Source organism: Felis catus, chromosome C1 (genome assembly GCF_018350175.1).
Source record: "Felis catus isolate Fca126 chromosome C1, F.catus_Fca126_mat1.0, whole genome shotgun sequence".
In the NCBI taxonomy this organism is placed as follows: domain Eukaryota; kingdom Metazoa; phylum Chordata; class Mammalia; order Carnivora; family Felidae; genus Felis; species Felis catus.
Window position 1 is genome coordinate 182109087 of NC_058375.1, and position 26850 is coordinate 182135936.

At 37.1% G+C, this 26850-nt stretch overlaps 1 protein-coding gene and 1 pseudogene across 12 annotated transcripts in view; one reads left to right on the forward strand and one right to left on the reverse strand.

The window, feature by feature from the left end:
- The window catches only part of DNAH7 (dynein axonemal heavy chain 7), a 265373-nt gene that overhangs the window by 65635 nt on the left and 172888 nt on the right, over nt 1–26850 (reverse strand). For all 12 annotated transcript variants that reach the window (XM_045034170.1, XM_045034169.1, XM_045034174.1 and 9 more), the window contains 4 exons: nt 17154–17308; nt 6619–6809; nt 2527–2660; nt 1494–1829 (listed from right to left, as the gene is read on the reverse strand). In XM_045034170.1, coding sequence (XP_044890105.1) covers nt 1494–1829; nt 2527–2660; nt 6619–6809; nt 17154–17308 — 816 coding nt within the window. The remainder of the gene's footprint in view (nt 1–1493; nt 1830–2526; nt 2661–6618; nt 6810–17153; nt 17309–26850) is intronic.
- On the forward strand, nt 25774–26314 carry LOC105260868 (annotated as a pseudogene).

A 26850-nucleotide genomic window follows, 5' to 3' on the forward strand; every position in this document is an offset into this window, starting at 1 on the left:
ACAGTTAGGAAGAAGCCCATCATATCTGTGGATGAGTTCTAATTTGATGTAACAAGAGATAATAAAGCAACTAGTAAGTATTTGTGAAGCAAAAAATTGTTCTAATTTTTAAATCTTATACACAAAACATGTCTTTAAGAGACAGAGCAAAGAAATGTTCTTCTCTAGACTCCAGCAAATACCTTAATTGAAAACTAGTTAAGATGATAACATTTTGGTGGCTATTGTTGTAAGCAAGGTAGATAAAAGAACTACAGTGAAAGGCAAAACATCATTTACTGTTGTGGCTCCATGTGATTAGCACTGTGCTAAGTTCTGGGAATATTAAGAAACCTTTGCCCTGGGGAACTCAGAATCTAGTGTGAAAAACAGAGCTGCTTGTTCAATTAACTAACAGGATGCAAATAGCTGGGACCTTTTCTAAGGAAGATCGCTTATAATTTTGTTTCCTATGCTTCAGTAATCCTTGCTACCCTTGAAAATTCCAGGTACTGGAAGAAATAGAGAAATAAACTAAACTTTTCAAAGATCGTAACATAAAAACATACTTTAAACTCCACCACCATGCAATTCTTCCTGAAGATACTCGCTCCCTCCTCATTCTCATGGGGAGACAGCTGAAAAATCGCTAAACCGTGTGTCGGTCTTACAGCTTTACTGACCTCATATTCAAGCTTGTAAAATAATGATACAAGAAATTGTTCAGTCTGAGAATATTCAAAATTCAGTGGAGTTCTATCATGATAAATGACGGGAATCCGATTCGATTTTCAGGATTTTAGCATTTTGAAGTTCTAAAAAACAATTCTTCGCTGCCAAGTGGTTAAGTATTAAATTGGGTTTCCTTTGTGGGTATGAACAGTCAAGGAACTGAAGTATCTAGCTTCGTATTGATCAAAAAAGTTAGTTTAATGTCAAACTAAAATTTGTCTCACTGATAATAAGATGAAATTTTATTCTCTCATGCTTTTACTGTAAGGTCTTAATTCCACTACTGATTACAGTAGCCAACAATAAACTATTTTTTATCAATAAGAATAACACAAATAATCACAACAGAATATTTTTTACAACCCTGTTACTGGACAAATTGTAAGTATGTGTATATCAAAATGTAAATTTAAAACTTTTGGAACGCTAGGTTACAGAGGGTAAGAGTCCTGTCTTTCAGGGGTATTAACTCTTCTTTCCCTATCTCCCATCACAAATACATTTTGCACATGATAAACAGAGATAAATGTTTCCTCTTTTTATGATTACATTGTAATCCTATCTCCCTGTAAATGATTTCCTGGCAGATTGAATTTGGTCACATCTGTTCCTTTTCTAACCCTCAAATTTATTTCTAGTACAATAATTAATTAAGTTTGCTTTAGCCATAACTGTAATGCTCACACCATTCTGTAACAACAATGAAAGGCATCAAATACTATTTAATGTTCATGCACTGGTTAGTATTAGTATTACTATTAATTAGTATTTCTTTTACATACCTTTTTACTAAAACCTCTGATTTCTCTGAATTTTCGATAGACAGGATGTAAAGGTTAATAAACCAGGTCAGTGAGTATTGGTACATGGGCTCGATGTTAGCTAGATCAGCGATAGAGAAGAACAGGATGGTGGAATGGATGGCAATAGGCCGATAGCCCATGCGGGTGGCATCAATCTTTTTCTCCGTCTCTTCGGCTACTTCCTGCTTTTGAGAAATCTCATTAGCCAAAGCCTTGGAGGAAGATAATATCTTAATAGCAGTTTCATCTTCTAATATATTGCCTTCTGAAGATGAAAGAACTTCTAAAATCTTGTCTTCTATTTCTTTTAACTGCCTGGAATAAAACACAATTTTCTCAGAAGAAAAAGAAATCATTTAAAATCCCTTCATGCACACATTCTTCTATAAGAAACAAAGGGCTCGGAACCTAAAGAAATGCATCACTTTGGGACAAATACCCGTAACAGTGCTATTGTATAATTAATTTTTTATCTCACAAAATGTCAAAAAGTCAGGTTCTGCTCCACTTCTCTTTCCAACGATCATTTGCATGGGAACTAGAGAGAGAGGTGTAAACCAGTCTGCTCTGCCATCAAGTACCTCAGCCCTGAGTGCACAGAAAGTATCACTCCATTTAGTTTTTGAAGAGTTTCATGACTCCTAGAGCTTTGCCCTTTGTGTCTACGATAGAGATATTACAAGCAGTAAGTGGGATGCAACGTATTCTTTCAGACCGTGCCCTGACGAAAAGAGATAATGTCAGCTACACAACGAATATTACAACTTTTGCCGTGAGTTGTGGCAGCCTTCCGGTTCTTCCAGTGCCCTAGAACTTGTACGGAAGATTATACTCTCACGCAATTTTCCAGATTCACAAAGAGGGCTTCTAATGCTTTAGATTTTCCTCTTCAATCTCCCCATTTGACATTCCTACTAAATCTAACAAGATAGCTCTTTAAAATGTATTCAAATCCATTCTAAGTGATCTTGAAACAAGTCAGAGCGATTTTGTGTTTCATAATGTGTGAAACCTTTTGTTTTCAGCTCCTTGTAGTATCAGGGCTTGCTTTTCCTCTTCGAGGTCTGGCCTTTCGCGTGCCACTACAATCCCCAACAACTGATCTTGCATTCCCTCAGACGTGATCATGAAGTTTAATAACGTTACCTGTAAATGAAAGAATATTCAAGAACTGCATCATTACGTCTATTGAGAAAGCCTCTGCTTTTTTCAGTTCTGACCTTAAAACAGGCTCTATTTACTATGGTAGGAATATGTGAAAAGTGGAATCTGTAGAGATGATGATTAAAGGTAAATGCAAGCTTGACTGCCAGATTAAAAACCCACCAAAGTTTCTCAGAGTCATAAATGCAGTATTTCAAAGGGTTTTGTTTGGCGATCAATTTTATTCCTGTTTTGAACAGGCCCAGTTTCTGACAACTGTTTAATCCTCAAATCAATTAGGGTCAGGTTGGAAGCTATCCTTCATACTGGCTGGACCAGCTGAGTTATAGGTTAAGGATCATAGTGGTGTCAAAAAGTAAAGGGAACTCTTACCAAGTGAGATAGGAGGAAAAAGAACACTATTATTACCTGAGTAGCGTATGTATGATATTTACAATGTGATAATCATATTACATAATGTATGACACACAAATACAATATTATAATATGGCCTATTATACAATCATGTTACAATATGAATAGCTACTATTGTGAACCAGGGAATGTACATTTTAATGGTGTCCATCAAGGTGCAGTCTACCAAGTTGAAGTCCACCAACTCCAAGGTGAAGTCTAAAGCTTCATCCCAGTATCTAATGGCTCTTACACGCTTTGGTTCTACATCTTACAATTCCCCCTTCTCTGGTTCCTTCCCATAAGTAGGAAAGTAATCATGGTCAGGTCTCTCCTTTCATAAAGCAAATAAACTAGTAAGTCATTCTCTTGCTCTCCCACAATCCCTTTCAGCTGTGGAATGATCTCCCTTTGTGTTCTCACGACCGTATTTATTGAAACTGTTGTTTATATAAGCTTTCTGTCTCTATCTCATTTCATTTTTCAGCCCTCTACAGTCTACTCTCATCCCAGCCTCCACACATCCATAAATACACACGGCAATAAGCTATAGGAACTTTCTGGCTCTGGTCATCAATAAACCCATAAGTCAATAAATACTTACCTGACCTTGGGTTATGTTGAGCACTGTCCCCCAACCTTTATTCCCCCCCACCCCGGCCTTTTTAAACATCTGTTTTGCAATCTGCCTGCCCTCTGCCTGTGTGTCTTGAGTTCAGGTCTGCACTTAGGTCTTGAGCATCACCTCTCACACCTCCTCTTTCCATGTCCTTTCATTTTTGATATGCTGAACTAATTGTAGAGTCCCATGCACACCAACTAGGAAATGTCTGCACGTTCTTCAGCTCTGGCTGCTGAGTGGGAGACTTTATGCTTCCCCACCTTTCCCTAGTAAGAGAATTTGAGACTATTTCCTTTGCAAGAATGGAGTCATTCTGCCTTTGTAAGAAAAGTTTCAGAAAGTGTAAAACAGCTGCTTGCAGTACCCCTAGGAAGGTGACTCCCTTCTCTGCCCAAACCCGGCACCTTCTCCATGGTGGTTTCCTCTGGGTTAAACTTTCCCCCTCACCTGACCCATGGTGGGACACTTAGTATAGATTACATGAACATAATCATAAATTTAGATGGGATAATAAGAAATTCCTGAAATCGAGCAATTAGAAACTCCATTAAATGTTATTTTGTAATTCTCTACTGCTTTGGCATTTATTCGTGGAAAAAAATTAAGCTTTCGAGAGAGTTTCCCTGTTGGCATGAGAAAACAAGTGCACAAGTTAGATTCCCTTTAATCCCCAAGCTATAGCCATAGTACTGAGGGAAATTTATGTTTTACAAATTCTATCTCATTGTATTCAGATACAAGGAGGTATTCATTCATATTCCATTAATGTTAGATCTTTCGAGATCAAGATTTTGTAAATCTAGGCATTTGCTCACAAATAACAATAAACATTCAAACAAATAATAGCAAAGAAACATTTCAAGTTATATAAAATATGATTTCATAATTTTATTTTCATTTAGATTCAAAAGGATTATAGCAGCATGATATCATCCCTTGGGAATTTTGAAAGCAAAGGTACATAAAAGATCCTAAAAATAGGATGAAAAGGAAGTATTTTAATTTGTACATGAAAGCAAGTAACTGCCTCACTATGTTTTCTAATCCCTGTTTAATCAATCCCAGCAATTAAAAATAATGAAGCAATAAGGCACTCTAGGGATCTTAAGGATTTCAATACTGAATCATAGATCAGTTTCTTTCCCACAGCAGTTTATGACTTCTGTAACTAGTTACTTGTCAACTAAGAATCGTTGGTTAGTTGTGATATTTTCATAGATTTTACTGAAAAGTAAACATGGCTTACCACGTCATCTATTAAAAAAATTTTAACACAGCTTTGGGATTTTATCATTTTCTCTTATGCTTCACTCTTTCTCACTTATATTTAAAAGCTAAATAATAATGCTAATTGTTAACACTCACACAACACTATGTGGTGGGCCTTAGTCTAAGCATTGGCACAGATTAATTAGCCTTTATACCCCTCCATGAGATAGACATTTATTATTCCTGCTTATAGACTAGGAAATAGAGCCACAGAGAGGTTGAATAACATCACACAATTGGCAAGTGATAAAACCAGGATTTGCACCAAGATAGTTTGGCTCCAGAATCTATGTTCTTAATCACTGCTAGATACTACCACTCCTAATAGATAAATAGATAATACACAGTTTAGGTGTGTAGATAACATTTATTTTAATGAGTTAAAAATAGGTGGCTAAGAACTTCCATATTTTAACATTGTGTTTTTTTAAAACTAAGCTTAAGACTTTTCCCCAGTCTTCCTGGCTGCCCTGAAGCAGTAGGGACATACTTTAGAATGGACATACTTTAGACTGGACATACTTTAGTATGTCCCCAATTCTGAACTCCTGTGTTTTCTTAGTCATAAATATGGTCACTTTACATATACATTATTTACAGTGTAAATCTCTTGAAAGCAGTGACCATGTTTGTTCATCTTGGAGGGAATGAATTAGGTCATCTTTATGTTTCCTCTGCCTCTATAGGGAGATGCCTATGTTAATTTAAATATTTCCAATAAAGGACAGTTTTTGAACTCTCTGGATAAATCTTGTCTCTATATGTAACTTTCAAAATCAAAATCAACATTTCTTAATGTCCTCTCCTGTAAGATTTTTTAAAAAATATTTTGAGAGAGAGAGCACACGTGCATGCATGGGTATGGGGGGTGCAGAGAGGGGAAACAGAATCCCAAGCAGGCTCCATGCTGTCAGCGCAGAGCCAGATGGAAGGATTGATCTCATGAACTGTGAGATCATGACCTGAACCAAAATCAAGAGTTGGATGCTTCACCGACTGAGCCACCCAGGTACCCCATCTCTTCCTACCTTCTATAAATAAAAGTTATCCCTCCCTAACCTCTCTCATTCCACAAACATTTATCAAGAGTCAACTTTATCAAGTGCCAAGATTTGGGAATAAAAAATGGAATGACCTCCAGGAGCTCAGTTGCAGATCAGTATCTCAAGTAATTTTAGTCATTGACTAGGACTTTAAATTAATTTTGCTCTTGAAAGGAATTTCTAGTATTTTAAAAAGAATTAGTGATCAAAATCAGTTCCTTTAAGTAATTATAAAAAATCAGATAGCAGCAACCTTATTCTGAGAGAGAAGAATGGATTTTTGTTAATGCTAATGCCAAGAATTAGCATATTATCACTTATTACAAAGGATGCCCCTATGTGCCATCTCTCCTTAACGATGAAATTCTAAGAATAATATCAATTATAGAAATTAGCTTCTCAAAGTTTACTTTTCACTGCACACTGAAGGCTCCTTTATTACTTACATGCACACACAAAATAAACATTTAGAAATTATTATAGCTATTTCAGGAACTGCCAAGCAAGGACAAAATCTTTTTCTTAGGAAGACCTGTTCTTCTTATGGCTTAGGAGGCAAATATAGTCATTAATTGTACAATTCGATAAAGAAACATTCACTTTAGATACTGGCCTTTACTGATGTTTCAGGAAGATAATGAGGATTTCTTAGCTTGGTAGTGATATAGAAGCGGAAATCTGGCGCGTATTCAATGGTAGAGTCCCCGAGTCGGATACATATACTCCCACCCTGCTTAAAGGTCTGTTTTAGTAGAAGAGGTTCCAGGATAGGATCTAGCTCTTCTCCAACATTTTCTAGTAACACTGGAGTAAAATCAGAAAAAAGATGCCATGTTATTTTAAATACTCACTGTAAACATTCAACTCTCCAAACTCTTTTAGCCTTCTACATTGCTGTTATTCCTAGTTACCGATAAAATTATTTTTGTCTTCTGAGTATAAGGAAATGGTATCATAAAAATAACTGGAAGTCTGTGGGAAGGGCTTAACCGGTGGGTCTGTCTTGTCATTCTGCACACTTCCATGCTTTTTGGTCTGCAATTCACCACGTGCCCAAGTATGTTGGCAGTGAGGTAAACCCGTCTGAGACACCAGAGAACAAGCGTTTCAAGTTGTAGTTATTTGGTTACATTTTTAATCATAAAAGTAACTCACGCTTATGTAGCACATGTGGAAATGTAGGAGAGTCTAAAGGTATTAAGCAAGGAGGCTATTAGACTGAGCTGCTGGCTAAAGCTAAGTAAGCAAGCCAAACTCTAAACTTATAAAAGTCTTAAGGTTACAAAATCAAGTCAAAATCAAAACCCTAAGGTTAACCAAATACGAACAGCCAATTTTAAGCTATTTAAGCTTTTGCTCCCTACTTGTTCTCGATCCTCAGCTCTGGTCAATGGGGCACCCTAACAGCTTCCAGTTTGGTGCTGCCCAATTCCAATTGTGTTTTGCTCAAATAAACGTTTAAAAATTTTAGTGTGCCTCAGTTTATCTTTCAAATATTTTACACAGTTGTCTCATACTCCTATGCAGGTGGGTAGAAAAATGACACAAAACTATGTTTGATAATTATTTGTTGGATAAATTTGTCTCTTCAGTATTTTTATTCATCTTTTTCTATACACAATTGAGACTAAACAATATACCTAATTTTGCATCCTAATTATTTTGCTTGACATTATAGCATAAATATTCCAATTAAACCTGATAAACATGCTTTTAATTACTGTATAATAGTCACATATTAACTTTATCTTTTTTTAAATCAATTCTCTATTATTATATATTTCAATTGTTTTCTGTTCTCAGTGTTACAAACAGCACTGTATACAAAAACCCTGTGCTTAAGAATATTTTCTTATGATAGCATTCTAGAAGGGGAATTCCTGGCTGAAAGATCAGGGACATTGTTAGGGCTCATGACACATTCGCCAAATTAGTCTTACATTTTGGTGTTTGGGGTGCTATTGCAGCCAACCTTGAATAATGGTGTTTTGCACAAGTCCTTCAAGGGACTAGATGTGCAGTCTTGATGGGAAACAAGCTTAGGGCATTGGGATAAGCTTGAGACATTGGGACGAACCTCTACTGCAGTTACAGACATATTCTGCTCCTTCCCAGAGGTTACTCCTGGCTTAAATGAATTCCTAAAATTGTCTTGTCAATTTCTTTCACTGCTGAGATCTTAATTAACTGAAGCAGGCATGTCAGATGATTTTTAAATTCCTTTTCACATTTTGTCTGAATGAAATGATTATTTTTCATGGTTAAATAATATGAGAGTATTTAATGTATTAAGTACATGAATCTATTATTTAGATTGCTTCCATTTTTCCATTGTTAATAATGCTACAGTGAACATCTTTTTGAATAAACCCTTGTGTTTATCTCTGATTACTTAATCAAGCTGGAGTCCTAGAAGCGCAATTAATTTAAAGGCCATTTATATTGCCAAATTACTTTCCTGAATGGCTGAAGAAATTTCAGAGTTGCAATGAGCCCTCGTTTTTTAAACCTGTTTTTCTATAAAATTGTACTTATAAATACCAGGCACCGTGTTGACATTTTATTTTCTCATTCTCAAATGCTTTCAAAAGCATGGGGTATTGTTACCCTAGTTTTGTATATGGGGAAACTGAGGCAAGGCAATTGAGGTAAAATTTTCAGTTAAATCATAGTAAACGACAAAGCAAATACTTGAACTAAGCCGTGTGTCTTCTTACACAGCTTCTTAAACACAATGTGATAGGGGTGCCTGGGTGGCTTGGTCGGTTAAACATCCGACTTCGGCTCAGGTCATGATCTCGCAGTCCGTGAGTTCGAGCCCCGCATCGGGCTCTGTGCTGACAGCTCAGAGCCTGGAGCCTGTTTCAGATTCTGTGTCTCCCTCTCTCTGTGACCCTCCCCCATTCATGCTCTGTCTCTCTCTGTCTCAAAAATAAATAAATGTTTAAAAAAAATTAAAAAAAAATAAACACAATGTGATATTGCCAGCGTTAAATACTACATTCGTGACTTTTACAATTTGATAGGCAAAAAATAGTTAACACTTGTATTCAAGGCTTGACATTTCAGTTGATCTTTGTCTAGTTATTTTTTTTCCCCTCTGGATATTGTATATTAGTATATTTGCCCTGTTCCTGGCACATGTGTACTGTGTATTACAATCAGGTTCAGTTCTAAGTGATAAAAAACCTAAACTAGTGACATGGAAAAGAAGGACTTTATATCTCATGTAAAGGGGAGCCTGCTGTAATTAGTCTCGAGGGCGAAGGACAGTGTGTCTAAATGGTCAGAGATCCAAGTTGTTGCCATCTCGCTCCTTTTTGGCCAAAATGGCCTTTCAAATGACATCCACGTTCCAACCATCAGAAAGGAAGAAAACACAGAAACGGGGAAAATATCTCTTAAGGATATTTACAGAGAAACACAAATGGCATTTCCACTTATATCATGAGGGCCAGGCCATAGTCAAATCATCACATACAACCACAGTGGCAATCAGGAAATTTCTTTCTTTACTCTGTACCCAGCTAAACATGGGGGTAGCACTAGTTTTTAAAACTTCATTTGTATTGTTTTTTTAAAATGTTTACTTAGTTGTGAGAGAGAGACAGAGTGCAAGCGGGGGAGGAGCAGAGAGAGAGAGGGAGACACAGAATCTGAAGCAGGCTTCAGGCTCTGAGCTGTCAGGACAGAGCCTGACGCGGGGCTTGAACTCACGAACCGTGAGATCATGACCTGAGCTGAAGTTGGATGCTTAACCAACTGAGCCACCCAGGTGTCCCTCATTTGTATTTCTTTTAACACTGTGGTAGCAAATAGCTCCCCATCCCCCAGTTTTCTGCCTGTTTTCAAATTTGTTTACATTTCTTTTTACATTTTATATTCCCGTAGAAATTTTCAAAACTTGTTCAAAAGTAAAAAGAACAGTACACTGAACGTGATGTACTAATCATCCAGCTTTGACCCTTGACCCTTGCAAATGTAGCCAATCTTCTTTCATTTCTTCCTCATCTCATCCTGGATTATTTACAAACAAATCCTAGAAATCCTAAAACTTCACCTTTAGATATTGGCTATCTCTGAAAGGTAAATACTCTTTTTTTAAAATTGCCACAGCTTAAAAATTTATCAATAATTCACAATTTTATCAGATATCAAGGCAGGGAATATGTTTCTACCTGATCTTAATATATTTTATAACTATTTTTTAATTATTTACTGTTTTTCAGTAGGTTCCATGCCCAATGTGGGACTCGAACTCACAACTCTGAGATCGAGAGTCACATGCTCTCCCAACTGAGCCAGCCAGACACTCCTGTCTTAAAATATTTTGATTATAGTTTGTTTAAATTGGGGTACAAATAAATTCCACAAATTGTAATTGCTTGATAATCTCTTAAGTTTAGTGTTTCTTGGCTTAGCTGAAAAATTTTTAGAGTCAAACCTATTAAGCTTTTTCTTTTCTATTTTATCCATGTGTTTTTTCCTAGAAAGTTCTTTTACAAAGACAAGATATCATTCCCCTATGTTTTCTTTTAGCATTTATGTCTTTTATTTTTTCTTTCATATTTAATTCCTTAATTCATCTGGAACATATTTTGGTGTGAGGGGAGACTCAATATATTTTTCCACAAAACCATTTTTTCAACACCATTTGCTGAATGACCTATCATTCTCCCATTGGTTCATAATGCTTACCTGATGATGCATTAAAGGCTCATATTTATTAGGGTTTATTCCAGAACTTATTCCAGTTGACTCCAAACTCACTCTTTTTTTTTTTTTTAACATTTATTTATTTATTTTGAGAGAGAGAGTGCACGAGTGGAAGAGGGACAGAGAGAGAATCGCAAGCAGGCTCCATGCTGCCAGTGCAGAGCCTGATGTGGGGCTCGATCCCACAAACCTGTGAGATCATGACCTGAGCTGAAACCAGAGCTGGAAACTCAACCGATTGAGCCACCCAGGCACACTCAAACTCACTCTTTTTCTGAACTGGTATTGGCTTTTTTATTTTCTTTCTTCTGTGTTAGTTTTAGTATCATTTCCAAAACTTTTATTTCTGAAAGAGTTGACATCTTTACAACATTTAGTTTTCCTATCAGACAGATAGGTCTTACTCAAGTCTCCTTATTTTTCTGTGAAGTTTTGTCACCTTTTTACTCTGCATTGTTACAGTCACCCTAAGTTTTTGTTTTTGTTTTGTTTCCTATTCACTAGTTGACTATCATCACTGCACACTTATTTTTTCTCAGTTGTTATTTTTAAATATTCTTTTCAGAATATATACACTCCATTAAATTATTGTATCCTAATAGCTTTTTAGCTAATTTTCTTTGGTTTTCTAGATGAAATGTATTGTCTGCAAATAAAATGTTATTTCCTCTTTCCAAATGTTACCGCATCCTCATTGTTTTACTGCACTGAAAAGAACTTTCGTAATAATGTTAAGCAACACCAGTGATACTAGATACCAATTTCTCATTTTTATTTTTATATGATCAGATTTTTTAAATCTATTAATTTTCTACAATAACAAATGAACTGAAATTCTTTTTATGAAATATTATAACGTTTAAATTTTGTGGAACTGCCTCAACTTTTATTGACAGCATTTTTTTGAATAAAATCTCATATTCAAATTATTTTTCCCTAAAATATATTATACAATTTCATCCTTTACACTTATTTGTTTCCTATTTTTTTAAATGTTTTTTTTTCCCAAAGTTTTTATTTATTTTTGGGACAGAGAGAGACAGAGCATGAACGGGGGAGGGTCAGAGAGAGAGGGAGACACAGAATCGGAAACAGGCTCCAGGCTCTGAGCCATCAGCCCAGAGCCTGACGCGGGGCTCGAACTCACGGACCGCGAGATCGTGACCTGGCTGAAGTCGGACGCTTAACCGACTGCGCCACCCAGGCGCCCCTTGTTTCCTATTTTGAAATGGAATTAAGAGTGTCTATATCAATATGTATGAGTCCCTTTCAAAGCTACAATACATATTACAAAACTTAAATATTATAGACTTAGTTCTTTTTCCCAAAAGTGAAAATTTATTCCTTACTAACAGAATCAAGTCTTAAGCCTGTTAAGTTTTCTTTTTTTTTTTAATTTTTTTTTAAAGTTTATTTATTTTTGAGACAGAGAGAGACAGAGCATGAACGGGGGAGGGTCAGAGAGAGGGAGACACAGAATCCGAAACAGGCTCCAGGCTCTGAGCTGTCAGCACAGAGCCCGACGCGGGGCTCGAACTCACAGACTGTGAGATCATGACCTGAGCCGAAGTTGGCTGCTTAACCGACTGAGCCACCCAGGCGCCCCGCCTGTTAAGTTTTCTATAGCCTCCTTATTTCAAAGAAATCTGTTCTCAGAATTGAATATTTACTATATTATAAGCCTCAGTGAAAAATCAAAAGTATTCTAAACTTAAAAAAACAGGAAAAGAACAAAAATCTGTAGGTATATGAATTATCCCAGAATGCTCTCCTTATTTTGACTCCTTTAACTTTTAATTAGATCAAAATATGTTTCATGTTAAAACACAGGGGCAAAAATTAATGAGACGGGCTTTTCTTCATATTTCTATCATCAAAGTTAACAAAATGCTGGTTTATGTAAAAACCTCCTTCCTCATTTCCAAATGTCAGCTCATCAGTATTTGCAAAGCTTGTGGGAAACCAAGATCAGGGACCAAACACACGGCTTGCTAATATCTTTTGAGTAAGGCAGAGAATCTCACTAAAAACAGTTATCCTTACCAACAGAAATATAAAGGAAACCAAGTATTCTTTTAATACTTATTTCACTTAGGAGAGCAACTGATATCAGTTTATTACGTATTATCTACATTATTCTATGTTAGACTTCAACTTAATAGAAAAAATCTTCCGCATATTATGTTCAACAATGCAGCATACTGCATCCACAGGAGAGTCAACCCTTTTGGACCACCTCCTGGGAACCCTCAAAGAGCTTGGAGGTGAGAAGCAAACAGTTATGCACATAGTAAGAGGGCAATAGTAGAAACCTATAAAAACTGCATTATTGGCATTTCATTGGAGAGGTTGAGAATTCACAGAAAAAGAGGTGTTTGAGTTGTACCTTGAAGGGTAAGCTTAAAAGACTTCACCAAGTGGATGGAAGAGCAGAGAAAGCCAAGAGATGTGAAGCAATGCCATGTTGTATGTACCCCCTGTTCCTGTGTACCCCGTGCTCCCGTGTTCTAAATCTCATCACATGTGTGATCTCGGTCCCCCTCTTCAAGCCAATAATATTGCTCCAAAACGGCAGAGACCAAGTCTATCTTGCTCATGCTAGGTTTTCAGTGGTAGTGGCAAAACAAGTATTTGTTAGGTGAATGAATGAACAAAACAAATGAGCAAATGAAATAAAACTTAAACCAGAAGTAGTCTTGCACATTATACGCAAGGGGGAAATAAAGTGAAGTGCCAGGAGAAAAAAGGAAAGAAGGCTCAGGTATGACAGAGGCTGCCCTTAAGGCAAAGATTCTTTTTCCACAGAGGTAATGAAAAGCCATTCAGAGATGTTTTAGACAAATTGATTTTTTTTTTAAAGATTTTATTTTGAAGCAATCTCTACATCCAACATGGGGCTTGAACTTACAACCTCCAGTTTAAGAGCCACATGCTCCATCAACTGAGCCAGCCAGATGCCCCTAAGTTGATGCCTTTTTAAAGTTTTGTCTTGTTTTTTCCAGCTTTATCGGGATATAAAATTGATTTATCAGCAATATTTATATGATTAATATCCTCTGCACACCTTATTCATTGGTGTAGCTAATATAGATGTATCTTTCTTTTCTACAACGTTGGCTTTCAAACTGTTTTTGTAAGCAGTAGGATACTTTTTTCCAAAGAGGTTATTATCTTAAAACCCAGTATAAACAAAGTAAAGGGAGGCCTGTCTGGTTGAAGAAGAGCCAGGTCGGTGAAGGAGGAGAAAACCTCTACCTTCCCTACCCAGGCTGCCAGCAAGGGATGACAGATTAAAAGCCGTTGTTCTTAATAGGCCACTATCAACTGCTTATGTTTTAAAACTGTAACAGTAACCAATTCTTTTACCTGAAGTGTCAACATAAAAGTAATTGTAAAATCTGCCATCTGTTACTCTCTACAATAGATTAAAATTTTTCACTTCTCTCTGTTAGAAGTGAATAATGTTAGAAGGTATTGTAAATAATTATTGTCCATTAAAATTTTTTTTAATGTTTATTTATTTTTGAGAGAGACAGAGAGAGAGCAAGCATGAGCAGGGGAGGGGCAGAGAGAAAGGGAGACAAAGAATCCAAGGCAGGCTCCAGGCTCTGAGCCGTCAGCACCGAGCCTGACTCATGGCTTGAACTCACAAACCACAAGATCATGACCTGAGCCGAAGTCAGACGCTTAACTGACTAGCTACCCAGGCGTCCCAATTATTGTCCATTTTTAAAGCAGTCCATTCCCAAAAGTAGGTTAAAGCAACCGTGAGCGGCACAGGCAGCACTGGGCAAAGGTAGAAGACCTGGGGACTAGTTTCAGCATTCCCCTTTACTAGGTGTATAATCTTGGCTAAGCCACATAACTAACATTCTCTAGTACCTTACTTACCTTGTTCATAAAATGAACTGGTTGGAATTACTACTGGATTTCACATTTTTTATGGTCACAACTCCAAGTAAGAAACACAAATCTTGATCAAGCACACACATATGCACATCAAACCCCAATTATTTCATAAAATAATGCTTACCGATACTCCATGCTATGCAGCCTAATATATTCTATTCTTTGCTACTGCATTTCATTTAAAAAATACTAGTCATGACCCACTAGAAGTTGGTTTTCTCTCCCACAATTTGGAAACCACCGGACACTTTGTCTCCATGGACCTTTCTTCTCTAAACTGATGTAACACGAACTTAAGATCCATGACTGAGATTGTAGAATCTCAGAATGTCAAACATGTGGTAGAGGCTTTTTTTTTTTTTTTTACCGCATCAAGAAAATTTGGCTAAGTGAAATCAAGTAATTTTTTTTAAGGTTTATTTATTTTGAGAGAGAAGAAGAGGGCAAACGAGGACAGGCAGAGAGAAAGGGAGAGATAATCCCAGGCAGGCTCCACACTGTCAGCATGGAGCCTGACATGGGGCTTGATCTCATGAACCGTGAAATCATGACACCAGCTAAGATCAATAGTTGGATGGTTAACCCACTGAGCCACCCAGATGCCCCAAGTAATTTTAACTATTTAAGGTGCCAATTCTTTCAAGAAATCGTCCCTATTTCTGTGAATTCTCATAAACATCTGTGCCTTTCTTAGTATGCTAATATAATTGAATATATACTAATTTAATTAAAAGAGAATATGTGCACACCACAGGTAAATCTCCAAGAAACAACATACATTGAACTTAGCAGATACTTCTGTAACTACCTAAAGTACAGTAACTCATTTCTTCCTCATGCTATATGCTCAAAGTACAGATGGGGAAACTGAGTCTCAGAAAGATCACTGAACTAAACAATGAGTAAGAGGCAAGACCTCTAACTCCAGAGCTAGTGCACCTACTCATAACAGCATAGTGGTTCTAACAAGGATTAGTGACACATGTCCACTTTCTATTTTTATTACTGTTAGTAACACATGTTGTCTGATCCTATTAAACAAGATATTTGATAGTAGAGGTCATGTTCACCCTTTTCTGTAACGCATATATCACTATACCATACTCTATGAACACCAGTTGGATGAATGAAATACCATTTGCGTATGTGTCTGTGTATCCATATACATAAACACAGATTTTGTAGGTAGACTAAGGTTTTTCATTTCACGTGTACCCTAACCAAACCTAAAATTGTAATATTTTAAAGATTAGATCATTATTTTATTTAAAACCTTTTTTTTTAATGTTTATTTGAGAGAGAGAGAGAGAAACAGAGCATGAGTGGGGGAAGGGCAGGCGCGCGCGCGCACACACACACACACACACACACACACACACACACACACACACACACAGAATTCCAAGCAGGCTCCAGGCTCTGTCAGCACAGAGCCCAACGCAGGGCTCGAACTCAAGAACCACAAGATCATGCCCTGAGCCAATGTCAGATGCTCACTGACTGAGCCGACCAGGTGTCCCAAGATTAGCTCATTATTAACATGCAAAAATAAAAGGTCTAGAAGACTACCTGATACATTTGTTGTAATTCTTCCATGTTGTACTAGCTCTAGTAGCAATTGGAATTTGCTCAACTTGTCCTAAGTACAAATATGTTGTTGTTTCATGTTTATATCCATTTATTTGGTCAAGTAGTCAAAAGTTGATAGGTAACATAAATTTCAAATGTGACAACCCCGGGGCGCCTGGGTGGCTCAGTCGGTTAAGCGTCCAACTTCAGCTCAGGTCATAGTCTCACGGTCTGTGAATTGAAGCCCAGCTCAGATTGTGCCAACAGCTCAGAGCCTGGAGCCTGCTTTGGATTCTGTGTCTCCCTCTCTCTCTCTGCCCCTCCCCCACTTGCACTCTGTTTCTCTCTCTCTCTCAAAAACAAAATAAAAACATAAAAAAAAATTATTACACGATAACCCCAATTTACTCAGATCATAAACATTTTGTGTTTCAACAAATGTGACACATGCATAGAGCTTTATTGAAAAATCCCTGTCATGTTTCTAAGCTCTCCATCCTGGCTGATAATAGTTAGCCATGCAAAATGTGTGTTCACTTCTCTGCCACTTTGGTAGGACAAGTTGAAAGAAGAATAAATAGATAATTGGACTAATGTGTTAAAATACTTCTGGCATATGAAGTGGTCCTATTAATTGCAGAAGTGGAATTATAATGTGAACTAAAGAATGGAAAACCACAAACAAAAATGAAAACAGCTACATTAGAGGAAGCCTCACAAGTGAATCTTGGGACAAAGGAAACAGCCTAACCCAACGAGAATGATAATCTCTCAAGTTCTTGATTAATTATCGATAAGTAATGAAAGACATAACAAAGCCATTATTTATTTAAGATGAGTCTGACACAAATATCTTTTTAAAAAAGAAAAAAACCTACCTCCTTCTGGGTTAGTTGTGCCCTTTCCAGGCATTACCATAACGTACACTTATACACTTACTATTCAACTACATACCAGGGGTACCAAACTGGATGCAATTTTCCAGAGTCCTGACGTAGTCAGGGTCACTTAATTTAATTACATGAAGACTATTGGTTTTTTCCATGTTCTTGATCCATTTATTAGCCTGACCTTGAGGATCTATCATCAGAGGCCACCTTCTTGCATTCCTGAAAGAGGGAAAAAAGACAATGCTGGTCAAATCATGATCTGTCTCTATGTTAATAATCATGCACATATCACTTTCTTACAGTTTATGTTTATGGTAACATTTTACTTTTTAATGTACTATGAGAAACTATGTTCTTACAGCAGAAACATTTACATTGACTAGACTATTAAAATGAAAACTATAAAAAATCACATTGCAAACACATTTTTGGAGGAAGAGAGAGAGAGAAAATGTGAGTTGGGGAGGGGCTGAGAGGGAGAGAGAGAATCCCAAGCAGGCTCCACGCTGTTAGTGCCGAGCCTGATGACGCGAGGCTCAATCTCATGAATCGTGGGATCATGACCTGAGCCAAGATCAAGAGTTGGACACTTAACTGACTGAGCCACCCAGGCATCTTGCAAGTTGTTTACTCTTTGGAAAACAATAATTCTCTAAAGGTTAAACTTTTGAAAACATTTGTCGCTTTTGCTGGTTAAGTCAATTCAATTAGCAAGAACACTGCAAATTGGGAAACCAGTTTTTCAGTGGGCCCTGCCATTAATTACTTGTGTGACTCTGAAAGCATTTCTTGGCTCCCATCTGCTATCATTTGTACAAGAGAGAAAGAGAAAGAATTGAGACATCATACCTCTCTTTGAGATCTAGACCATTAAGGTCTAAAAAAAAAAAAAGGATAAAAAGCATAATTTTAATCATCTAAACTTCTTGGACCCTAAAGTGTTAATACAACTTTTGACCCAGTATTTGTTTCAAACACTTGTATATTTAATGTCATACATGTAGTTCATTACATATTTCTAAGCTTCCTACAGACAGAAAGATATTCTCTGAAAGTCAGTTTTTGCACTACGGGAGAGCTCATACTTACTGCTCTGTTCTTACTCACATCCCTTTTTTACGATAAGATCAAGAGCAGTAAACCATGAGATACCCAGTTTATTTTCCAGGGTGATGTGGGGTCACAAAGAATTAACCAGTATCTGCCATCACTAAATAGTATCCAACCATATAGCTTTCTGCATCGTGTGAAATGTAATCAGCATTAAGATTACTGTCATTCTCTTGGAAGTTTCAATAAACACAAGCCATAACTCTGGTCACTTCCCTAAAGATACTGCCATACTCTTCAAAAGTGAGCACAGCAAATTCGTAGGTTGCCAGAAGAGCAGAAGGAGGAAATAAAAGGTGACTGGAGCAAACACAAAACACAAAAATGCAAGGCTAAAAAGGGATACTTTATTCAATATCATCTCATTATAATATGAATTTAGAAATTCATGGGGTAATTTGTCCCAAATGGAAGTAATCCATTTAAGTATTTAGTATTTAAGTTAGAACCTGGAATAAAACATGTAGTTTATATTGTAGAGAAGACAGACTTGCCCTCCAAATTAGCATTATACAATGTAATAGTCAGTTTGAAATTGAGTGACTCAGTCTTCCTTCTGTTGCTTCCACAATTTTTAACCACAGATATTCATGCTGTTTCTTCGTCCAAAATGCACTTCTTCCTCATCTTTTCACGTTCAAGTCCTATGCATGTTTCAAGGTCAGCCGAAATGTTATGCAATTCACAAAGTACCACGGATTGTCTTAACGGAAATTTATTTTCCCACAGTTCTAGAGGCTGGAAGTCCAAGATCAAGGTGCTGGCAGGTTTGGTTTCTCCAGAGGCCTTTCTCCTTGGCTTGAAGACAACACAGCCCTCTCCATCTGTCCTCATGTGGGCCTCTCCTCTGCGGGCATTCCTGGAATCTCTGATTATAAAGACACCAGTCCTATTGAATTGGGGCTCCATTATACCTAACTTAACCTTAATTATCTCCTGAAAGGCCCTGTCTCCAAATAGTCACATCGAGGGTTATATACTCAACATATGAATGGGGGGTGTGTGTGGACAATTCAGCCCATACCATAATATTAATTATATTAAGAAGAAGTGAGACCAAAGGAGTAGTGTAATATCTTAGATATAATCAACTAATAAAAATAGAATCATATCCATAAGACACTAAAGGGTATGAGAAGGAAGATTAGAAAGGAATAAAACTTATAAATATGTAAAAGTCTCATTCTGTCACATTTTAGAAATATTTTTAAGTCGGGAGGATTAAGTGTGTTAGCATTTATGCTTCCCCAAAGAAAGTGAATGACTCACTCTTCCTTCTGTTGCTTCCACAATTTTTAACTACAATACCCATGTTCATGTTGTTCCTTTGTCCAAAATGCACTTCTTCCTCATTCTTTCACGTTCAAGTCCTATGCATGTTTCAAGGTCAGCTCAAATGTTACGCACTTCACAAAGCCTGTCTTGAGGTCTCTATTCTCTCTGAAGTTCTTTAGCAGTTCATCTATATTACATTTATGGTACTCTGATAGAATGATAATATTCTATTATGGTAACTTTATAATTTGTCAACAGCATCACTCATCTAAGTTGTGTATTCTTTGAGGGAAAGGTCCACAATGAGTCTTCTTTATCTTTTTTTTCCCTGGATCACATAAAGTTTGATAATCTACTGGAAGGCAAACAACCAAAACACGTCTGACAAACATCATATGGGTTAACAGATTATAAACACAGACATTTTCTAAGTGATCCCCCTCCATGGAGAATACCAGTCCAAAGAACAACATCTCAGATTCAGAGGAAAGGATTATGGTGCTGACCAAGCTGGGCTAAGTCCATCATAGTCTTTCTCTTCCACTGATTGCAATGAAAAGTTCTGGATAAAATACAAAAAGCAACTGCTTACAGATTCTAAAAAGTAAATAATGAAAAGTGAATGGAAAGAAAGTTAAAACTGGAGGAATGACCAATAAAGGGGTAGTGAGTTTCCTGTGTTTGTTTGTTTGTTTTTCTTTCTATCTTCTGGCTTTGGTTGAAGAACAGACCTAATGGGCACCCTGGGCAGCAATCACAGGTAGCAAAAATTCAAACTAGAAGACAAAATGATCATGTGTGAACAGGGTAGGGAGGAGGATAGGTAGAGTTTTCCTTCTGTCCCTGTCCCCAGGCCAACCCCAGCCACAGAACCATATTCCTATGCAGAAGGAAAACCAATCTGAGAGATATCAATCGCTCTGGATAGCAGAGTTGGGCAAAGGGGCCTCTGCTGTGCATGGTGTGTAAGGTTTCTTAGTCTGCCCAGGTTGTTGTAACAAATTACTTAAATAATAGACATTTTCCACAGTTCTGAAGGCTGGGAAGCCCAGGACCGAATTTCTAGCAGATCCACTGACTGGTGAAGGCCTCCTTCTGGTTTGCAGATGGCAATTTTCTCATTGCCTCTTCACATGGTAAATTAGTGCCCTCTTAAGGGTGGTAATCCAATGAAAACTCCAGCCTGGTGACCCAATTACCTCCCAAGGTTGCACCTCCAAATACCATCACATTGGTGACTTGGGCTCAACATACAAATTTGGCAGACACAAAGATTTAGTCCAAAGCAGGGGGAACCCCAGTCTTTTTCTTTTTCCTCTTGTCACTTTGCCCCAAGTGTGGACATGAGTTGTGCAACAGTGTGGGAAGCTGAAACTCTGAGAGAATACCGTCATTTTGCACAGAAAAATACAAAGAATGAGGTCCCTGGGATATGGAAAGTACAGGAGAAATCCTGGAGAAGACAGACTCCAAGAAAGGATTTCTTAATCTAGACACGAGTTCTGATCCGACTACCAATCTGTGCAGGTGCAAAACCTATCCAAAGAAGCATATCAAAGGTTTTGAGCTATGATATAAACCCACATCCCAGACTCACCCCTGAGTAAAGCATGCTGAGAGGCATCTCTAGACAGCATAGCAAAAACTTTAAATTAGGACTTCACATTGGAGACATCGTGCCCAGAAAGAAAAGACAGAAATTGGCATCTGAACCTTACGAAGTTGTTTGACTACTAAAACAAAAATCAATCTTATTCAGAAGATTTTAATAGGAACCAGCATCTCATTTTCAAAAGGCCCAGGGTACAATCCAAAATTTTTTAACAAACAAAGAGCTAGAATGTGACTAATTCTCAAAGAAAAAGCAGAATGTTAGAATTACCAGAAAAGAACTTTAAAGCATCCTCCACAAGGTAACAGTATTATAAAATAATAATAATAATAATAATAATAATAATAATAATAATAATAATAAATGGAAAGAGAGGTGTTCTCAGCAGAGAAACAGAAAGAATAAAAAGGACCAAATGAATATTTTAGAACTGAACAATGTCTGAAATCGGATCCAGTGTAAGGATTCAATAGTTGAAAGGAGACGACAGAGGAAAGTCAGTAATCTAAAAGACAGATGAATAAAAATAATCCAATTTAAATACTAAAGAGAAAAAAAGATAAAACAAACAGAGCCTCCAAGATCTGTGAGAAAATATTAAGAGGTTTAACACTCATGTGATGGGGGTCCCAAGAGAGAAGAAAGAGGTAAATGCAGAAAACATATTTGAAAATATAATGGCTGAAACTTTCTCAAACTCAGTGAAACACACAACCATACAGTTTCACAAAGCTTAGCAATCCTCAAAAAAAGAGAAACTAAAAACCAAAAAAACATACAGAAATGCACACACACCCAGATACGCTGTAATCAAACTGTTGAAAACCAAAGATTTGAAAGCATGGTTTTTGAAAGCAGCCAGAGAAAAGTGATACATTATACATCGATGACAATCATGCAAATGACTGCAGATTTCATGTCAGAAATCACAGAGCCAGAACATAGAACAGTCTCAGAAGAATGAAAAGAATTGTCAACCCAGAATTCTATATCCACCAAATATAACCTTCAAGAATAAAGGTGAAATATTCTCAGATCATGAAAACTAAAAAAATTCTTTGTCAGCAGATTCCCTCTAAATTCTAATGTTCTTCACTCTGAAGGGAAATGATACTAGAGTGAATCTTAGGAAAAAAGCAACAAAATGGTAAATATAATGGACTATTTCTCTCCTCTTAATTTCTTTAAAATATGTATAAATATGGAGACAAAAACATTCAGTTAGGGGGAGCTTCAAAGTATACAGACATACTACGTAGGACTACTCTAACATAATCAGGAGAGGGTAAAGGAGACCTATATGGTTGCAAGCATTCTACAATTTTTATTTTTTAAATTTTAGTTAACATACAGTGCAATATTGGTTTCAGGAGTAGAATTCAGTGATTCATCACTTACATACAATGCCCAGTGCTCATCACAAGTGCCTTCCTTAGTACCCATCACTCATCAAGCCCATCTTCCACTCACCTCCCTCCATCAACCCACAGTTTGTTCTCTATCATTATAAGTCTCTTGTGGTTTGTTTCCCTCTCTCCTCTTCCCCCCACTTTCTCATATGTTCATCTGTTTTGTTTCTCATAGTCCACATATGAGTGAAATCATATGGTATTTGTTTTTTTCTGACTTATTTCAATTAGCATAATACATTCTAGCTCTATCCATGTCATTACAAATGGCACGATTTCACTCTTTTTGACAGAAGAGTAATCTTTTATAACACACACACACACACACACACACACACACACACACACACACACACACTACATCTTCTTTATTCACCAGCCTTTGGACATTTGGGGTCTCTCCATAGTTTGCCTATTGTTTGTAATGCTGCCATAAGCATTGGGGTTCATATACTACTTCAAACCTGTATTTTTGTATCCTTTGGGTAAATATCTAATAGTGCAATTGCTGGATCATAGGATAGTTCTTTTTTTAATTTTTTGAGGAATTTCCAGAATGGCTGCACCAGTTTACATTCCCACCAAGAGAAGAATTCTACATTTTAATTGAAGCAGGAAAATATTATTTGAGTAGACATAAAAATTTGTACTAAAAAATAACGCAGGGGCACCTGGGTGGCTCAGACGGTTAAGCGTCTGACTTTGATTCAGGTATGATCTCATGGCTTGTGAGTTTGAGCCCCACACTGAGCTCTGTGGTGACAGTGCAGAGCCTGGAGCCTGCTTCGGATTCTGTGTCTCCCTCTCTCTCTACCCCTCCCCTGCTTGTGCTCTGTCTCTGTCTCTCAAAAATAAATAAACATTGGGAAAAAAAATAATGCAAAGCATTATAGTGAAAAAATCCAGTAGATAAATTAAGGTGGAATACTAAAAATTGTGGATTATTCAAATTATCCAAAAGAATGAGATGACAAACCGAGCAACAAAAAACACATGTAAAAACAAAACAAAAAAAACCCCAAAATAATAATATGGTCGATCTAAATTCAATTATACTGACCACATTAAGTGTAAAGTTGTCTAAACGTATAATTAATGGAGGGAGATTATCAGACTGGAAAAAATATAGGCTCTGTATGCTATCTATAAGATACCCTCACTTTAAATATAACATTTATATTAAAGATAAAAGTAACAGATACACCATGCAAACACTAATCAAAAGAAAGCTGAATTACATGTAGACTTCAGAACAAGAAAAATTATCAGGGATACAGAGGGATGTTACATAATAATAAAAAAGTCAATTTATCACAAAGACCTAACAATCCTACATGTTTATGCATCTAACAACAGAGCTCCAAAATACATGAAGCTACAACTAATAGAACTGAAGAGACAATAAATAGATTAGCAAGGATGTGGAAGATGTGTACAACACTATGCCACAATTGAACCTGACATTTAAAGAATCCTTGGAGTGCCTGGGTGGCTAAGTCAGTTAAGCATCCGACTTTGGCTCAGGTCATGATCTCGCAGTCCTTGAGTTCGAGCCCCGCGTCGGGTTCTGTGCTGACAGCTCGGAGCCTGAAGCCTGCTTCAGATTCTGTGTCTCCCTCTCTCTCTGACCCTCACCCATTCATACTCTGTCTCTCTCTGTCTCAAAAATAAATAAACGTTAAAAAAATAAAAAAAATAAAAAATAAATAAAAGCCTTAAAAAAAAAGAGAATCCTCTACCCAATAATAGCAAAATAATATTTTTCAAGTATACATGGAAAATTGAGAAAGACAGACCATATTTATGGCATAAAACAAAGAAATTTAAAACAACTGGAATCTTACAATGTATGTTTTCTGAACATAATGAAATTAAGTAAAAAAATAAAAAATAATAGAAAATAGCTTAAAAGTTATCAAGTATTTGGAAATTTAAAAACATACTTTTAAATGGCCTATAAAGAAGTCTCAAGATAGGACATATTTTGAAGGAAATGAAAATACAGCATATCAAAATTTGTGCTATGCAGCTAAAGCAGTGCTTAGTGGAAAATGTATAGCAGTAAATGCTTAGATTAGAAAAGAAGAAGAATCTAAACTCAATAACAAGCTTTCACCTTAGGAAACCACAGAAGAGAGTAGTTTAGGCCAAAAACAAGAAATAATAAATATTAAAGCAGAAGTCAATAAAATGGATAACAAAAAAGGTGGATAAAAACAATGAAATGAAAGGTTAATTTTTAGATAGGATCCAGAATATTTATTAAGCTTTACCTACACTGATCAAGAAAAAATAAAATAAAAAAAAAGAAATGCTAATTACTGATATCAGGAATGAGAGAGAAGATTATAATCATAGACCTTGTGGACATTAAAAGGATGACAAGGTAATACTACAAACAACTCTATGCCCGTTAATTTAACAACTTAGTTGAACTGGACCAATTTCTGGAAAGATGGAAACTACCAAAATTCACTTAAGAATAGATAAATTGCTGGGCACCTGGGTGGCTCAGTAGGTTAGGTATCCAACTTAGACTCCGGTCATGATCTCATGGTTTGTGGGTTCAAGTCCTGCATGTGGCTCTGTGCTGACAGTTCAGAGCCTGAAGCCTGCTTCAAATTCTGTGTTTTCCTCTCTTTCTGCCCCTTCCCCACTCACGCTCTGTCTCTAAGTAAACATTTAAAAAAAAATTTTTTTATAAAGAATAGATAACTTTAATGGTCTTTTAACTCTTTCAAAATTGAAATCATAGGTAACATCTTCCAACAAAGAAAGTTCTAGGTGCGAATAGTTTCTTTGGTTCTTTCTACAAAACATCTAAGAAAAATAATTCTAGAGGCGCCTGGGTGGCTCAGTCGGTTAAGCCTCCGACTTCAGCTCAGGTCACGATCTCACGGTCCGTGAGTTCGAGCCCCGCGTCGGGCTCTGGGCTGATGGCTCAGAGCCTGGAGCCTGCTTCCGATTCTGTGTCTCCCTCTCTCTCTCTGCCCCTCCCCCGTTCATGCTCTGTCTCTGTCTCAAAAATAAATAAATGTTAAAAAAAAAATTAAAAAAAAAAAGAAAGAAAAATAATTCTACATAATCTCTTCCAGAAAACAGAATGGCGGAGAACGCTCTCCAATTTGTTTTATGAGGCCAGCATTACCTTGATAATGAAATCCTGCAGACATGCCAACAAAAGAAACCACATACCAATATCCCTCATGAACAGAATGTAAAAATCTTCGACAAAGTGTCAGCAAATTGGATCAGAAGTATATAAATAAGGAGAATATATGAAGACCAGGTAGGTTTTATCCTAGAAATGCAAGGTTAGTCAAACATTCAAAAAAATCAATCCTTAAAGTTCACCATATTAACAAACTAAACTTAAAAAGCACACATCTCTCTGCTTCTGGGGGTGCAGATATGGGGGCCAGCGACGCGGAGGAGGATTCCTCAACAGCATCTTTCCCAGAGAGTATGAAACAGCTGAGACACTACTCAGTTCAGAAGTTCATATGCTCCTGGAGCATCGAAAGCCACAGAATGAGAGTACAGAGGTTGCATAGGGACTTCCTGAGGTCTTCATGAAAACTTTAAATGTCACAGCCCGTCTCAGTCATTTCAAAAACAGGAGAATCCATTGCCAGTGTCCGCAGCTTGTTGCTTTAGGAGAAGCTTCTTAAGTCTGAGTTGGCCTGTTTGGCCAACATTTGCCCAGAGCCTGCTGAGGAGTGGAAGGCTCTGACCCCAAGCCCGGAGGGGTGGTTTGAAGGTTAGGAGCTACAGCAGATTCTTGACGGTATCCAGACCATGCATAGCTCTCAATATTAATCTCCAAATATCACCCTGCTGCTGAGTGAACGACATCCCCCGCTGGCCTGGGGTCTGCCTCCGACTTACACGGAACTTATTTTGCAGAAGACACTTGGGCTTCTTTTGGATAGAACAACCTGGCTTGGTTTTGGTTTAGGTGCTACTTCAAACTGGACAACTGGACCATGGATGCCCTGACCTTGCCTCTGGGAAGGGTGAGATGGAGGGGTGCATATGAGCTACACTGTTGACTAGCTTACCACCAGGGTTTTGGCCCTTGTGTTATTTTTTTAAAAATTATTCTTAATTTTTTTTTTAAGTGACCTTTATTCTCAATGTGGGTCTTGAACTTATGACTCCCGAGATCGGGAGTCACATGCTCTGCTGCCTGGGCCAGCCAGGTGCCCCTTAAGATTTTATTTATTTGGTATTTATTTATTTATTTATTTATTTATTTATTTATTTATTTATTTATTTTTGCCCCTGGGTTATTTTTGATTCCTAAGATTTCATGTTTTAATTTCAATGTGTTTGTAGATTTTGACACTATATTA